General features: G+C 36.7%; 1 protein-coding gene across 1 annotated transcript; it reads right to left on the minus strand.

The window, feature by feature from the left end:
• Nucleotides 1–8298: 8298 nt before the first annotated feature.
• Nucleotides 8299–16576, minus strand: LOC144957950 (uncharacterized). The gene is made up of 3 exons (XM_078889511.1): nt 16463–16576; nt 13015–13210; nt 8299–8569 (listed from the first exon to the last, which is right to left on the minus strand). The coding sequence occupies exons 2-3, from the start codon at nt 13208–13210 to the stop codon at nt 8451–8453; spliced, it is 315 nt and encodes a 104-aa protein (XP_078745637.1). The 5' UTR covers nt 16463–16576; the 3' UTR covers nt 8299–8450.
• Nucleotides 16577–19183: the final 2607 nt, after the last annotated feature.

Consider the following 19183-nt stretch of genomic DNA (forward strand, 5'->3'; position numbering starts at 1 on the left):
AAATTATACCTTTTCAGTTTTTTTCCCAACATTGTTATCTTTTGTCCAATAATTATGAATGGCAGTTCAAACAAATTCTGAACAAATTTCTCATTTTTTACCAATAAAATCGATATTTCTCATAACATTAAACGGACAACAGTAATAGGGTAGAGAAGTTGTGACGTCATGTCACACCTTCTACCCTTCCGGTTCCAAATTTCTTGGAAATATTTATGCAACCTCTCTTTCTGATGACAAATAATGAATAGGTTACATAATGAATCATAAAGTGAAATGATTATTAATTTTAGTAGCAGGATGTCTAGGCAGATTAGTATTTCTAACAACAGTTTGACACAATGGTAAAGGAACTGCATCGCAAAACCTGATGACACGATGCACTTGTTTCAATCATCTGTGTTAAAATTGTAAGTGATACTCAGGATCTGTGGGCTGTTTACTACGGGTGATAGGCAATAACTTTAGATGGCTATGAGTCTTCGGTTCAAGGGTCAGTGGTTTATTTCAAGGTCCAAATTATAAACTTTATCTCAAGAATCAAACAACTTAAATGTTTATTCGACTAGTTTTAATAAAATATGCATACGACTAATTCAATGATCAGTTGTCGATAAGATGAAGTTCATATAAGATAGATCAGATGATCATCAGGCTTGTTATGTTTTGCATCGCGTTTAGGTAATGAACTGTATATTCGCTTAAAAGTCATGTACACAAGTTTGTGTTTGGTCGTATATTCAATGCAGTTGTGAACTCTTGCCAACGCATTCTATCTATAGTAATTATAGTTTAAGACATCATTCAATGGCTTGACAGGCATAGAAACAAGAGGTCACAGAGGTACCATCCATTTTCGTAAAAGACAGAGGACAGATAATCGTTATTGACGGACAGCATATAGACTATATTATATCTAGATTAGAAAAGAATATTTCATCACTCTGAAACCAGAGAGAGAGAGAGAGAGAGAGAGAGAGAGAGAGAGAGAGAGAGAGAGAGAGAGAGAGAATAGGTTGAAGTGAAAATATCTGTTCAATGTTACAGTTATCATATAACGTTTTAACAGGTGTAACTAAATGAAATATTGCCATATTTGTGGACAATAAAGATCTATTATTATTATTATTATTATTATTATTATTATTATTATTATTATTATTATTATTATTATTATTATTTTGTTGTTGTTATTATTATTATTATTAATATTATTTATTATTATTATTATTATTATTATTATTATTATTATTATTATTATTATCATTTAATCATTATTATTATCTTTATTATTATTATCATTATTATTATCATTATTATTATTATTATTATTATTATTATTATTATTATTATTATTATTATTATTATCATTATTATTATCATTATCATTATCATCATATTATTATTATTATTATTATTATTATTATTATTATTATTATTATTATTATTATTATTATTATTATTATTATTATTATTACCATTATTATCATTATTATCAATATTATTATTATCATTATTATTATTATCATTATCATTATTATTATTATTATTATTATTATTATTAATTATTATATTATTATATTATTATTATTATTATTACATTATTATATTATTATCATTATTGTTATATTATTATTATTATTATTATTATTATTATTATTATTATTATTATTATTATTATTATTATTATTATTATTATTATTATTATTTTGAGGTGACACTATTGTTTTCTATTAAACTTACAGCACCCGTCAATGATTACATTGTTTTTTGACACCATTTTTTGTCTGATTGTTGTTGGTTTTGTTGTTGTTTCATTGTAGTTCGTTTTTATTGTTGCTGTTTGTGTCTCCTTGAGCTTTGGTGCTGTAGTATAAAGAAGAGCTTGAAACTTATAGAAGGAACGAAATTTAGGTCACTCAGATCTTCGTTATTGTTTTTAGCCAGCAATGTTTAGTAGTACTTCAGAGCCATTAGGCCCATGGAGCTGGAGTAAAAAATTGAGCTTTATATAGCGCAATGTCCACTAAATGTGCTCAAAGCTCTCTACAAGGGGTCCCTGGTCAACAGCAACAATTAACATGTAGGACGGGACATGACGCCTGTTAGGCGATATTACAATTTTTCGGACAAAGACAACGCTGTTAATGGCCAGGTACTCATTTTACACATGTGTACATTGAGAGAATGTTAGTAAAGAGCCTTTTCTAAGGACTCAACTATGCGTCGAGCGCGAGGCTCGAACCCAGGACCTTCCGATCCGAAAGCGAGTGTCATACCACTAGACCACATAGCCGCACCGATTTCTATGGAGTGAAACGGACGATAGCAATTGCGTTCTACCCTTTTGATAGGACCAGTCTATCGCAAAGTACTTCCCGCCTGATCTAAAACACACAGCTACTCAATCACTGCTTGGTGAAGAAGGAGAGAGAGGGGGGGGGTAGAAAAAAAATCGACTACACCCGGGATCGATCTTGGTCCCCTTGTGTGTGAAGCGAGTGCTCTATCAGCAAAACTATTGGGACCCCAAGAGTAGTTTTAACTAAATTATATTAATCTGAAGATAAGCCGTTAAGGTTACACATAGTTTTGTTTTTATGTTACGTAAAAGATAGTCTGCGCTTGGCTAAGAAGCTCAAAATATTGCCATCCGGTAATATGACGGACTAACACACAAATCTATGTGTACCCTTGAACGTTTATAGTCTGGTTAATACAGTTTAGTAAGAATACGCTTCAACAGTCGTAACTTCACTTCCCTCGTAATGACGCACGGTACCTTAGTAACTGGCTCTAAACTATCGGAACAATGGCGGACGCCCTTATGAAATATTTCTCCGAGGAGCATAAAAGTGTATCCAGAGGAGAAAAAAACATTATAAATCTGATCGTGTTTTGACTTTTAAACATTCTGATCAAAAGACATATGAAAAGTTCTAGCCAGCATGAAGAATAAAAAGTACCAATTTTCATTGTTTAGAACCACGATGACCGCCGTCTCTGGGCAAAGTGACATCAGACTATTGAATCCAATTACTCATAAATGTGGATGGCAAAAAACAAAACAAGAACAAAGACCTGAGTGACGTCGGCTGCATACTATCTATATCCAGCTGGCGAATGTTGTGAATATTTTAAGTAAATCCTATGCGTCGGGACTTTAATCTTTCAATCAAGGACCTTGTGTCTTTGACAATATTATGATGTTTGTTGTTTGAACAGCGTGTGGAACGTGATGTTTTTAATTGCCCCTTGACAACTATTAACCTCACAAAACATTGTTTACTTTGGCTGCTTGCCGTATCATAGAATTCTCAATATCGGATTTTTAAACACACAAGGAAGAACAACACAGAATGACGTCAAACTCATTCATTCTCTTTACAATGTTACGTTCAATGGGAGCGATCTATAGATAGTATGCGCTTGTCTTAGAAGCTCAAAACATTGCCATCCGGAAGTATAACGGACCAACACACAAAACTGTGTGTATCCATGAACGTTTATAGTCAGGTTAATACTGTTCAGTGAGCATTACTCATAAACGCGGATGGCAAAAAACAATAACAAAGACCTGAGTGACGTCATCTTCGAACGATCTATATTCATGTTTTCGTCCAACCTGGTCATCGATCACATGATTTGTTGCTGTACAACGATTTGAGTTTTCTCAATTTATCTAATCACGCTGCTTTGTTTATGAAAGTTGTACCCACGAGTCATGCTGAGCAAAATGACCAATTGTAATGTTGGTTATTCTTAATCTGTGAACACTTTTCACTATGTGGGTCATCTTGAGCACACTTTGCAATGTGACCAATGACCTCGAGCATATGGAAATGTAATATAGATCGTGCTCATTGGTTAAGAGTGGTGCAAAAAGTCCGGTCTTGGTCATAGCTATAAAGAATGTATGCTATGCGTTTAGGTAAATACTCATAACAACCACCAGCCAGATTATACTTGCTAACACAAACAAAACTGTGTAACCTTAAACGTTTAGATTAATATAATTTAGTGAGAACGAATCATTAACAAACAAAACATGATTTCCTTTCGCCACGACATCATAAAATATCGTCGCTGAGGCAATAGGATTCAACAGTCGTAACGTCACTTCCTTCCTAATGACGCATGGTAACTTAGCAACACTGGCTCTAAACTATCGGAACAATGGCGGACGCCCGTATGAAATATTTATCCGGCGAGCATAAAAAGCGTATCCAGAGGAAAAAAACACATTAATTTGATCATGTTTTTACTTTTACACATTTTGATCAAAAGGCATATGAAAAGGGAATGAAAAGTTCTAACCAGCATCAAAAATAAAAAGGAATGAGTTTCTTTGTTTAGAACCAAGATGGCCGCCGTTGCCTGGCGGCGTGACATCAGACTACTGAATCCTATTCCGCGAATGAATATAGATAGATAATTCATCAAACAAGATGTCTGATGTCAACAGGAATCATCCATGTTATCCAAGTGAGCAAATTGGGGGGTGGGGGGGGGGGGTTAATAATCTTGTCCAAGGAACAAAACAAAAGTGAATGAAGCTGGGTATCAAACACGAGGGGGGCGAAGACGCCGAGTGGTTAAGGCATTGCACTGTGATCCGGATGACCCGGGTTCGAGCCCCGCTTCAGGCACTTTCGTGTTTTTCCTTGAGCAAGATTATTAACCCCCAATTTGCTCACTTGGACAATTGGGTGATTCCTGTTGACATCAGACATCTTGTTTGATGAGTTATCTATATTCCTTCGTGGAATGACTAGGCGACGATATCTTATGATGTCGTGGCGCAAAAGGCATAACCTAACTTTAAAACTTACCAACTACATGAAAATCGTCACATTCGTTACGATGCAACCAACAACTTTCTCATCTGATTATTTTTGTTTCTCAAAAACTTTGAAGAAAATTCGTTTATATATTATTATAAACTTAACACTGTATTGTAGAGCTCATTTTGCTGAACAATATTATGCATATGTGACCCTACGCCTCGAAGCGGTATTAAGTCGGGTTTTGGAAAACGAAGAAAACCGGTTTTAAAGTGGAAATGGTCAAAATGATCAAATTTCAGTTTTTGGTTGTTTCATAAACTACAATCATTTTTCTAGATGAAAACATAATAATTCAACACAAGTATTGACGATAAGCTATATATATTTAAAGTTTAAAAAAGCAACTATCGGTGAAATATTCAAAACAAGAATTGACTTTCTCTCAGAGAGCCACCATTTCCAAGGCTGCACTTGTCAATAATAGTTAATAATAAATACTTTGACCTCAAACTTTAGCCTCGGTTTTTAAAGTTCGTGTTGCTCTACTTACAACTTGATGCACTTTTAGCTCTCTCTCTCTCTCTCTCTCTCTCTCTCTCTCTCTCTCTCTCTCTCTCTCTCTCTCTCAAACACACACACACACACACTACAACCACCACCACCGCACTTCATCACGACCGCTACTACTACAATCACCACCACCACCACATCATCACTGCCACTACTACTTCAACCACCACCACCACCACATCATTATCACTACTACTACAACCACCACCACCACATCATCATCACTACCACTACTACTACAACCACCACCACCACATCGTCATAACTACTACAACCACTACCACTACATCATCATTACTACTACAACCACAGTCACCACCACCACCACCACCACCACCACATCATCATCACTACCACTACTACTACTAAAACAGCCATTAGGACATCATCAGCATCACTACTACTACTACTACTACTACTACTACTACTACTACTACTACTACTACTACTACTACTACTACTACTACTACTACTACTACTACTACTACTACTACTACTCTTACGACTACTACTACTACTACAACCACCAACACAACATCATTAAGTTTTGGAGCTTTTCTTCACTTGAAATAAGGAAACTTTGGGGTTGTATTTGGCAATGTGCTCATATATCAGAAAATATTTAATCAGTTATCTATTTCGATCAATATGTAAACTCAATACCAAAAATCATTCCAATTCCCTTTTTGTGTGTGCGGAAATTCCTCTTTCGGTATTGAAATTCCTCCGAGTGGTGTCTGAAATTCCTGTGAGTCAAATTGAAAATTGGCGTCTCTGCAAATTTTACTATTCCCGTATCTGAGGAGTTATCTTTGCCCCATTGATTTGATAATGTGAAAACGGTGCCTCACTTCAAAGTCGAGTTTCTCAAAACTTGGTTTTTACACTCTCCCTACTTCAAACGGTCATAGTTGGGCAATGAATAATCAGAATTTTATAAATTTGGTATCAAAATTTTAAGCATAATATAAGCTTTGATTGTGTACCAAAAACCCAAAATTGAAAAATCCGACTTAATACCGTTTCGAGGCGGAGGGTCACATATAATGTACTTGTTAATCTTCTGTCTGAGTAAGAAGTCTATTTTTGTGTTGGGTGGATGTGAAGTTTTGGGAAAAATACTGAAACTGGCCGGTAAGGAGAGAGTTAAACCGGTTTCTGTAGCCAGGCGGTAAATGTGTTGCCACATCTGTTGTCTCCACAGAGAATGTAAGCAGATGAGGCCGCTAGGACCCGCAGACGAAGGATTATCGTTGTGGTTAGACAGGTCCCAGATCTTAATCTGTTGGCTGCCACCCAGTGTCTCCATTTGATGCAGCAGAAGCCTGACAAATTATTTTCCAGATTCGAGAAGACGACTGCTCTGATCTCACGAGGGAACCGAATTTTTCCAAATCGAGCTCCACCTTATTTGTGCGTCCCCTTCCAAAGTCAATGAATCTAGGCGCAAGGGTCAACGAGATTTCAGTCGGCTCATTCTAAGAGCATCGTCCAGTTGACGTTTGAGAAACGTTACCTCGCATACCCTCTATGGGACCGTAGCCATCGTTAACATATAGCCTGACACAAGAACTCTCTAGGACTGGCAGTTTGACGTCATTTTTTTAGGTTTGTGTAGCGTCTAGTGAGTTGTCAAGGAAACAAGTTATTTCATTGGTTGAACAATAGAATACAACTCACGATTTGTTTTCTTTTGTGTCAAAAGACTGGCATTTTGACGTAATTTTTGGTAAGTGTCAAGCTATAATTTTACAATGGCTACGATGGGACTCGGAAAAAATGTCATACCTTGCTTAGAAGAGATACCAGCCCATTACCGTGGAAGAGAACCCTATTGCGTCCCCTTCCTAGGTCAGGGAAAATAAGACTGAGATATGAACAAGAGATAGAATAATAATAATAATAATAATAATAATAATAATAAGAAGAAGAAGAGAAGAAGAAGAAGAAGAAAAAGAAGAAGAAGAAGAAGAAGAAGAAGAAGAAGAAATGCCATTTATTATTATAGAAAGGATGGGGGGGGGGGGGGGGGTAAAAGTGAGAGATATAAAGGAGAGTGAATTCCCAAGACAGACAGGCACACACACACGCCTACACACAAACACACAGAAAGAAAGAAAGAAAGAGAGGGGGAGAGAGAAAAAGAGGGGGAGAGAGAGAGAGAGAGAGAGAGAGAGAGAGAGAGAGAGGGAGGGAGAATTCCTCATTAATATCACAGATACTTCACCCCTTTCAGGTGACACCTCAACGCATCTAATGGTCCACAATTATTGTCTGTTCGTGTCACAACCGTCACTTTTCACCAAGTCACCGAGTGTATCAAAATAAACCAACACCAAGTCATGCTGACGGATGTGTGAAAATAAACAGACTGCCAAAGTATTTGAGTGACGTCTCTTGTTATCATTTTATAGACAAAAAAAAGACCATGGGAATTGGATTCAATAGTCTGATGTCACGTCGCCCAGCAACGGCGGCCATCGTGGTTCTAAACAAAGAAATCGGTACTTTTTATTCTTCATGCTAGCTAGAACTTTTCATATGCCTTGTGAGTTGAAATTGGGACTTTAAAAGTCTACATGTTAGTCTTATTAAGTTAAAGAATGGGAGCGATCTATATTCATGTTTTCGTCCAACCGAGTCATCAATCACGTGATTTGTTGCTGTCCAACGTTTGGACATTTCTGAACAAATGTAAACACGCTGCTTTGTTTATGAAAGTTGTAAACATACTCATGTGTCAAGCTGAACACAATGACCAATCGTAATTTTAGATAATTCAAAATCTGTGAACACTTATCACTAAATTAGGTCACTCTGAGCATATTTTGCAATGTGAACAATGACCTCGAGCACATGGAAACTTAATATAGATCATGCCCATTAACCATGAAACGTTTCTTAATAAACAACAAAACAAACAACAACAACAACAACAACAGAAAAACAACAACTTTTATTTCAATTTCTCACTGACGTCATTCGGCGTAGAAAATGAACATTAAATTTTAAATCTATGATACTCAGGGAATTCTCGAATAATCTCTCTATTCTAGAGAACGATAAAACTATGAGCCATGAGCCACCAGAACCTCAACCTACAATCAGTACGGACTCGCATGTTTGGGTTTTGCCACACTGATATCCGTCCTCACACCGCCATGACCCGTGGTCAAAGAGGGAGTCCCTGGGTGGGCAAGTCTCTCCGGCCACTGTGGGAGAAAAGGAAGGACAAGACAAGACAATAAGGATGTGGGGTGAATTAGAGTGGTAGGTATGGGGAAGGGTGGAAGTTAAATGGAGGTTGACTGTCACTTGAAGATACGTATCATTTGGGGTTTTTTGTTGTGTTATTTTTTTTGTTTCTGTTCTTTTTTTTGTTTGTTTGTTTTTGTTTTGTTTTTTTGTTTTGTTGTTTGTTTGTTTTTTTGTTTTTTTTTTTTTGGGGGGGGGGGGGGGTTGGGGGGGAGGGGTTGAAGGAGGAGAAGAGGAAGAAGAAGTCGTTGATAGTAGTAAAAGTAGTAGTAGTAGTAGTAGTTGTTGTTGTTGTTGTTGTTGTTGTAGTAGTAGTAGTAGTAGTAGTAGTAGTAGTAGTAGTAGTAGTTGTTGTTGTTGTTGTTGTTGTAGTATTGGTAGTGTAGTAGTAGTAGTAATAGTAGTAGTAGTAGTAATACAGTGGAACCTCCCGATTACGACACCTCCGAATAGCGACAACCTCCTGATAACGACATTGACCCGTGGTCCCGATTTTTTTTCTATTTAAGATCAGTAAAAAAAAACCTCCAAATAACGACGCACTTTTTGATAAAACCTCCGAATAACGACATCATTTTGGCGATTTTCGGCAGTTTTCGTAGATATCTGATACTAAAAATACAGAGAATGAGTACTCAAAGTTTATAAAAACGATTCCTGCTTGAACTAATGAGAACGCAGCTTTTGAAACCAATGAGAACGCAGCTTTTTTTGACGAATCTTGGCTGATGTGCATTAATAAAAGCCAAGGTATAAATGTTAGTGTAAGCAAGTAAACACAAAATCTTGGTAAATGTGATATTATGTGGTGATAGTGTAGTGTAGTAAGTAGTAGTAGTAGTAGTAGTATAGTGTTTTGTGTGGGAGGAGGAGGACTTTTATCTAACTCGCAGCGTCCAAATTACCTGTTTTTGTTTGTTTTAAAGGGTTTTACAGCGCTTGTGACAAATCTATGTCATATCAGCGCCAGTAAAAAGGAAGAAAATTGGATAGTAAAAAACATTCTAGATTTACAATTGAAATGACAAAAGAAAAAGTAAGACAAAGGGGAATGGTTTAAATAGGGAACAGATGTAGATTCCAGGAGCACACTATCAGTGTACTCAGTTCAGATCACCTAAAAGTCTCATCCAGACACACGCACAAGAACCCTCTAAGAGGAATACACTACAATGTTTTGTTTGTTTTGTCAATGTTAATAAAAACTGGTCCCGCGGGCCTTACCACGCCCACTTTGTCAGCCATCTTGGAAACCTCTAAATAACGACACCTCCGGATAACGACATAAAAACTCGGTCCCGTGGCATGTCGTTATCGGGAGGTTCCACTGTAGTAGTAATAGTAGTAGTAGTAGTAGCAGTAGTAGTAGTAGCAGTAGTAGTAGTAGTAGTAGTAGTAGTAGTAGTAGTAGTAGTAGTAGTAGTAGTAGTAGAAGAAGAAGAAGAAGAAAAGAGAGAAGAAGAAGAAGAAAGTAGAAGAAGAAGAAGAAGAAGAAGAAGAAGAAGAAGACCAAGACGAAGTAGAAGGAGGAGAGGAGGAGGAGGGAAATAATCTTTGGATTTTACAAGAAAACCAATCATTGCATGATAGAACTATTAACACAAATTGAATGCATTAACTTATATCCGCTATCTATATCTTTGTTTTTCCAATAATAATAAATAATATTAAGCATATTTATATAGCGCCTTTCGTCGAAACCTCAAAGCGCTTTAAAAAAACAAAAAAAAAAAAAACAAAAAAAAACCAAGGTATCAAAACAATTAAGAGCATAAAAGGGCATCAATACATCATCAATATAAATGTCACATACAATACATTTAAAATTCAATTAAGTAAATATTTCCTGAAAAGATGTGTTTTCAGGGCTTTTTTGAAAATGTCTATTGAGCCCGAGAATCTCACAGATTGAGGGAGATCATTCCAAATCGTGGGTCCGAATTTCATAAGAGACCTATCACTAAAATACTTAAGTTTAGTTTTAGTAGATGCTAACAATTTTGAATCGTGGGATCTAAGATTTCTCAGAGGTACGTATGGTTCGAGTAAGTGTTGACTGTAAAGAGGGACAGAAGACTCAAATACATCAAAGCAGATAAGGGCTATTTTATATTCAATTCTAGCCCGGACTGGCAGCCAGTGGAGGATTCGAAGCATGTCCTGTGTATCATCGTAATGAGATTTTCCCAGGACTAACCTAGCCGCACAATTCTGTACTCTCTGGAGCTTATTTATTTTGTTATTAGGGAGACCAGCGAGCAGTGAATTGCAGTAGTCAAGACGTGACAAGACCAATGCAGAGACAATTATCTTCACGGTGTTGAAAGGTAAAAACGACCTCATCTGTGATATTCTACGGAGCTCAAAGTACATAATTTTCACATTATTGTTTATATGCTGATACATAGACAAAGAACTATCCAGAATGATACCTAAATTTTTAGCCTTTTCAGAAATAGAAATATCAGAATCAGATATAGTTAGAGTAGGATTTGAAAATTGGAAAGACTTTAATTTTTGCTGTGTTCCTATCAAAACAACTTCAGTTTTGTCTTCGTTCAACAATAGCTTATTTGGAAGCATCCAACTTTTGATGGAGTCACAACAATTTTCCATATGACAGACAAGAGAGGAGAGAACATGAGGAGAAGCAGAGTTATATAGCTGCGTGTCGTCAGCATATATGTGGTAATTAACAGAATGGGAGCCTATTACACTGCCTAATAGTAAAGCATAAAGGGTATAAAGTATAGGACCTAAAACCGAACCTTGCGGGACTTCATATTCTATATAGACATCGTTAGAAACTTTGCCATTTACACGCACTGCCTGTCACCTATTGGTGAGAGATGATTTAAACCATGAAAGAGTAGTACCAGAGATGCCAAAATCAGAATAAAGCCTATCACATAGGATTGAGTGATCTATTGTGTCGAATGCCGCAGATAGATCTAACAGCATAAGGATAGATATATTACCATTATCACTTGCTATCAGCAGGTCATTCACGATCTACAAAAGGGCGGTTTCAGTGCTATGATGCTTACGGTAAGCTGATTGAAAAGGCTCGATAATATTGTTTGAATATAGATGATTCTTTAGCTGCTCTAGTACCACTCTTTCCAGGATTTTTGAAAGAAAGGGCAAGTTAGAAATAGGGTGGTTATTCTTCAAATTTTCAGGGTCTAAATTATGCTTTTTTAAAAGAGGAGTGACGATTGCTTTTTTGTAGCAATCTGGTACAGCCCCAGACTGCAATGAGTTATTTATGATTGCAGTAATAGGTTCTAAAAAACAGTCAAGACATTTCATTAAAAGATTAGTTGGTATCGGGTCAAGGGAACAAGATTTGGGTTGTGAGGCTAGGATAATTTCTTTCACTTCATCAGATGATACATGATTAAAAAGTGTTAATGTGTTAGATATTCCAAATGTAGCTTCAACAGCCAATCAAACTAGATAGAAGGCCAAAATAAGTAAATTTTAAATGGCCTTAACTCACTCAACCCTGACACCGTAGCCCATGCTTCTTTATTACATTTTTTCTGAGACAAATTATAGGCGTAGTATCAAAGCTAATTTTTTATTTTTTACATTTTAATGATAGTTGAATAAAATTATCTATGCACATGCTCATTTTTAATACATTTTTTCCAGTTTTGAAAAGTAGCAAAAATCTATAGGATTGAGTGAGTTACCTTACGCTTTTTGTAAGAGAAGAGAAATAAGAGGCGGGTCTCTATCGAGATCCCTGTGAGAAAATGGACAAGAGAGACAATTCTGATGTACTCTCTGGACAAACTCATATTTTAAAATTTGGCCAGAAAACTCGTCCTGAGCCTTCGCGACTTTACTGGACGTAAAAGAGCGAAGACGAATTGACGACCTGCATATATTTAGACTAAAAAAATAATATGACGTCACCACTCTGAAACCAGAAGAACATTTATACAAGTTATGTATTCAGTCTTCCGGAAGAATGGTTTTACACTTCCAATGAGATATGAACCAGTTTTTCTTTTTTTCTGTTTTTAATATAAAATTTTTATTCCCAATTGATGTTCTCTATAAAAAAATACTATGTGCAGCTATGTGGTCTAGTGCTTTGACACTCGCTTTCGGATCGGAAGGTCCTGGGTTTGAGCCTCTCTCGGCGCATAGTTGAGTCCTCGGAGAAGGCTCTTTACTCACATTCTCTCACCGTACTCAAGTGTAAAATGAGTACCTGGCTGTTAACAAGCATTGTTTCTGTCCAAAAAAAATTGTAATATCACCTAACAGGCGTCGTCACGTCCCGACCGACATGATACGTGTTGTTACTGGTCATGGACGCTTTGTAAAGCGCTTTGAGCACATTTAGTGGATATTGCGCTATATAAAAGCTCAAATTTTTTTCACTCACAGACGAGTTGATGGCAAGCGTCGCAGCATCCACAGAATCCTCCACCCTTCACGTACACAGTGCCGGCAGCGCATGAATCTTGGGTCACCTGAGCACACCTGACCATAGCACAGATATTGTCTCTACACACAATAGCATTTACAGACACACAACACACCAGCAGGAAGCTTGCCGCTAGCAGGATACACTGACGCATCTGTGTGTAACAGTGTGAAGATTAGAATAAACAATAATAAAAAGAAAAAAGAATTAAAAATAAAAATTGAGCTTTTATATAGGACAGTATCCACTAAAAGTTAGTGCTCAAAGCGCTTTACAAGGGGTCGCTGGCCAACAGCAACATGCAAGACTGTTAGGCGATATTACAATTTTTTCGGACAGAGGCAACGCTGTCAACGGCCAAGTACTCATTTTACAACTGAGTACGGTGAGAGAATGTGAGTAAAGAGCCTTTTCCAAGGCTCGACCCCAGGACCTTCCGATCGAAGCGGTGTCTAACTAGCAATAGCCGCACTCATAAAGGAGTTATTAAGATGTATCATGACATCATCGCTTTGTATTGTTTTTGCATCCGCGTTGTGAGTTTCCATAATGTATTACCCGCTAAAGTTCAGGTTCACAGTTTGTGTTGGTCCGTTATACTTCCGGATGGCAATGTTGTGAACTCCTTGGCCAAGCGCATTCTATCTATAATATTAATGTTTTCCTCCGACCTAGTCATCGATCATTTATATATTTGTTGCTGATATAAGTTAGTGACAACTGATCATTAACCCACTCAACCCTAACACCGACTATATCCGTAGTTTACCCAGGTTACTTGTACCCCAAGCCTATTTATTACATTTTTATGAGACAAATTATAGACGTTACATCAAAGCTCTTTTTTTTTTTGCATGTTAATGGCAGTTGACAAAAACTATCTATGCACATGTTCATTTTTAATACATTTTTCTCAAATTTTGAAAAGTAGCAAATATCCCTAGGATTGAGTGAGTTTAAATGGCTGTCTAAAAACGCTAACAAAGAGCTGAATGACGTCAGTTTCGTTCCATCTATAATAATTTTGCTTGCTGAACGTCTACAAATCTAACAACAAAAAGAACTCGCCCACAGCAATGGAACCACATCCTTGCTTTTCATGCAAGTTTGCAGACAGCCCTAAATTGTGTTCGAAAAGCAGGGAAAAAATTTAATCGACCTTTCGCATCCCATTTCCCACGATAATAATAGTTGTTCGATAATGAAAGAGAAAATTATTCCTTTTGATCAAGCAACATGTTATCAAATCGTCCCTTGCTAGACTTAAAACTCTGTAATACAGGCATTACTCAGTTGTTGGGTTTCTTTTAGAGAAAAAACAAACACCTAGAACATTTATATAGTGCAATATCAACTCAAGGTGCTCAACGCGCTTTACAAGAGGTTTAAAGCCAACATCAATATCTAACGTGTAGGACGAGACATGACACCTTTTGGGCGATATCAACATTTTTTTCAGGCAGAGACAACGCTGTTAACGGCCAGGTACTCACTTTACACCTGAGTACGATTAGAGAATGTGAGTAAAGAGCCTTTTCCAAGGACTCAACTAAGAACTGTTCAGAGCTGGACTCGAACCCAGGACCTTCCGATCCGAAGGTGAATGTCATTGGGGACAATAGTGTGATGTCAAAATACGGGTTTCAATCTCCTTGGAATTGGATTCAATAGTCTGATGTCACGTCGCCCAGCAACGAGTAGCTTGGTTCTAAACAAAGAAAATGAGTACTTTTTATTCTTCATGCTGGCTAGAACTTTTCAGATGTCATGTGATCAGAATGTACAAAAGTCAAAACATGATCAGATTTATAATGTTTTTCTCCTCTGGGTACACTTTTATGCTGGTCGGAGAAATATTTCATCTGTGCGTCCGCCATTGTTCCGATAGTTTAGAGCCCGTTACTAAGTTACCATGCGTCATTATGAGGGAAGTGACGTCATGACTGTTGAAGCCTGTTGTGAAACCAGTCATCCGGAGGGCCGGATACGTACATTGTGCAATTGATCTTCTGGTTTCCGAGTGATGACATCTTATTTGTGACCCATCGTCTCAAAACGGTATTATGTCGGAACGAACCATATGCTTCAAGGCCGAATTTAATGTTAATCTGGTCAAAAATATAAATTGTTGGCATTAGCACCCTCAAACATGGTATCCATTCCCCTCAATAAATATTACAAACTTAAAACAAGTCTGATATTTCTGGCGGTAAATTCAAATTTCAACATCTTAACCATCTCGACTTAATACCGTTTTGAGGCGAAGGGTCACATTTTCTATCCTAAATAAATGCTGGTCGTTAATAAAGACTATCCATGGTCGCTCGTTTACGCCCCACAATCTTAAGAATCTGCCGATAGATAAAACAAAGATGACGTCACTCAGATCTTTGTTATTATTTTTTTTCCCACCCATGTTTAATGAGTAATTCTCACTAAACTGTATTAACCAGACTATAAACGTTCAAAGTTACACATCATTTTGTGTGTTGGTCCGTTATACTTCCGGATGGCAATGTTGTGAGCTTCTTAGGCAAGCGCACACTCTCTATAGATAGTATTCGCTTGGCTATGAAGCTCACAACATTGCCATCCGGAAGTAAAACGGCCCAACACACAAAAATGTGTAACCTTGAACATTTATAGTCTGGTTAATACATTTTAGTGAGAATTACTCAAAAACGCAGATGGTAAAAAGCAATAAAAGACCCGAGTGACGTCAACTTCATTCGATCTATACATTTTGTTAGTAAAATAATTATGCCACCTTATGATTCAATATACATACAACATATTTATTCATTATTAGTCCTCTGGAGGACTGATTGCACACTTCACGGAGTTTGGAATCGAATCACAGGAAAGGTGTGACGTCACGATTTCTACTTCACATTGATTTTATATTCGATGATATAAAACTTGGGTTCGTGATATTTGTCTCAATGATAAAAATAAAATGAATTACAAATAAATAAAATTCCCTTCATTCATCCCTTAGAGTTAGAGGGAATTTGTCCCTTGGGTCTTATTCCAAGGGCAGACTGGAATAACCCAGGCGTCTGCCGCAGTGCAGCACCGCAAATTGAGCTGAGACGAGGTGACTTGCTCAAGGCCACACAGCGCAGAGGCGGGTGATCGAACTCGGTACCTTTCGGGTACGAAGCAAAGACTGTACCGCTGAGCTACGCTGCCCCAAATGTGAATAGTATCTTAATCTTAAAGAACTAAAATCTATTTTTTATTTTGGTCACTCTTAAATTCAAATTTACTTTTTGGAACCTGTTCTAGCAATTTACCATTTTGACACGTTATGTCACACTTATCTATCTGTCTATATATATATATATATATATATATATTATATATATATATATATATATATATATATATATATATTATAAATTACCTTTAATATATTATATTGCAATGCAATTATTCCTGTAGTCAAAGGGTTTTTTATTAAACTATAATCCGAGCAATTAATAGGCTGCAGGCACACAATGCATTTGCATTACACTGTGATCTGATTTGTAGTATTTATTATTTGGTTTGGGTCATTCATACTGTAAACATGCCAATGGTGTTAAGTCAGCGGGTGAATAATACAGTTGTGGTCATAAGTTACGTTACATTTTCGATATGCTCTCCGTGGCAAGAAATATGCATTAAAGGGAAATTGAATTTCATACCATGTTAAAGGAAATTAAATTCTGCTTACAATGGTACCAAACTTATTCAGATATTACACCAATTCAAGCTAAATATGGTGGCTTGAAAGTATTCACTTAATGGTCCCTATTTGGTAAAAGTAGAACTGAGCACAAAATAACTTTATAACGCATTCATTGTATCTATCAAGTTTTCCCATTCGGGTTCAAAGATGTTGCACATTTATTTTCTTCACATTCATTGAAATAATCAAATTCAGCTTTCTGTTGCTGACTGTTTGCTCTGTACCTTGCTCTGACAACGAGATCGAATGTCTCTATGACAAGATCTTTTAATACCCGAACAACATTACCACGCAAAACTGAATTGTGAAGAATGGACAAGATTGTTTGGACATTTGGAAATTGGATTTGATGCAAATTGGGTGACTAATATTTTTAACTCATCTCAAATGATAGTCTGTGTTTCTTAGACCACAAGCGTTCTTTGAGAGAGTCAGTTAATGTGGCCAGTCCTGTCACCAGATACAAACCCCCTGAGAACTAATTAACCAGTAGTTTTTTGACTAATCAAAACTTAAAATTTGTGACACACCCTCACACGTGCTCGGACAAACATATTTGGGTGTTTATAAACTGTAATGTGAATGAAATCGCCCTCTCTCTGATCATTGTTATTGTTTTTATACCGCCAAATGGGTGACTAGTTATCACACGATTTTCTCGATCAGATTTTAAGCGGTTACATCTATACATAGTTTTCTGTGTTAGTTCTATTGACCAAGCGGTTGAACAGTGGGTATTTTATTTAGACACATACCATCGATAGTTAAACCTGTGTAGTTTGTTGTGTCTACCAATCACTACCATTGTTTACATTACGACGATTGTCCGAGAGGCGTGGTTATCTACCTGTTAATTGGCCAAAAGGAAGTTAAAAATATAATGAAGAGCCGAGTGACGTTAACTTCATTCCTTTGTATTGTACCATATTATCATGACCTCGTTTGAACCACTTGGCTATATATAGGCTCTCGGGCAGCATAGAAAATTTAAAGAAAAATCTGAAGACTCATCTTTTCCAGAAATGTTTATCCTAGGCATTTTCGTATTGATGAGTAAAATATACGTTTTATTTTTTTTTATTCCATTTTCTTGAATGTCAATTTCATTTTGTAAAACATACATAGTTAGTGTATGCGGCTGTTGTGTATGTCTGTTTGACTCGGTACTAGTGTTTTTATGGTTTGACAAGTAATTTGTAAAGCGCGTCGAGGCTTTATTATTATTATTATTATTATTATTATTATTATTATTATTATTATTATTATCATTATTATTATTATTATTATTATTATTATTATTATTATTATTTTCTTGGAATGTCGAAATTAAAACACATCAGCTGCATTTTTGAATTCCTTCAAGAACGTGTAGATTATCTTTTGCTGAAATATCTCCAAGGAATAGGAGAAAGAGAAATAGGAGGAGGTGGTAGTAATGACTGTGGTGGTTCTGGAGGCTTAGGAGGAAGAGTAGGAGGCAAAGGTGAAGAAAAAGAAGAAGAAGAAGAAGAAGAAGAAGAAGAAGAAGAAGAAGAAGAAGAAGAAGAAGAAGAAGAAGAAGAAGAAGAAGAAGAAGAAGAAGAAGAAGAAGAAGAAGAAGAAGAAGAAGAAGAAGAAGAAGAAGAGGAAGAAGAAGAAGAAGAAGAAGAGAAGAAGAAGAAGAGAGAAGAAGAAGAAGAAGAAGAAGAAGAAGAAGAAGAAGAAGAAGAAGAAGAAGAAGAAGAAGAAGAAGAAGAAGAAGAAGAAGAAGAAGAAGAAGAAGAGAAGAAGGAAGAAAGAAGAAGAAAGAAGGAGGAGGAGGAGGATAGGAGGAGGAGGAGAGGAGGGGAGGAGGAGGAGGAGGAGGAGGAGGAAGAGGGGGAGGAGGAGGAGGAGGAGGAAGAGGCGGAGGAGGAGGAGGAGGAGGAGGAAGAGGCGGAGGAAGAGGAATAAGAAAAAGAATTGATTGATGTGACAATAGAAATGTGCCATCTATTTCAATGAATATCAATCCTATCTATGAGCATATTTACTGTATTGTGATTGCTTCTGCTCGACCTGAACAAATGTCTGTGATGCCTGAGTGTAAGCATTTGTGACACTCCGTATCAAGGCGGTATTATGCCGGGATGGGCTAGGCACTGGAAATGATTGTATAGATAGTTCGAAGATGACGTCACTCAGGTTTCTGTTTTTGTTTCTTGCCATCCGCATTTATGAGTAATGCTCACTGAACTGTATTAACCCGACTATAAACGTTCATGGATACATACAGTTTTGTGTGTTGGTTCGTTATACTTCCGGATGGCAATGTTGTGAGCTTCTGAGCCAAGCGCATACTACCTATAGATAGAACGAAGTTGACGTCACTCGCGTCCTTGTTATTGTTGTTTATTTATTTTTATTTTTTTTTGC

Source organism: Berghia stephanieae, chromosome 12 (assembly GCF_034508935.2).
Source record: "Berghia stephanieae isolate SIO BIC M18660-M18661 chromosome 12, UCSD_Bste_1.3, whole genome shotgun sequence".
Taxonomy (NCBI): domain Eukaryota; kingdom Metazoa; phylum Mollusca; class Gastropoda; order Nudibranchia; family Aeolidiidae; genus Berghia; species Berghia stephanieae.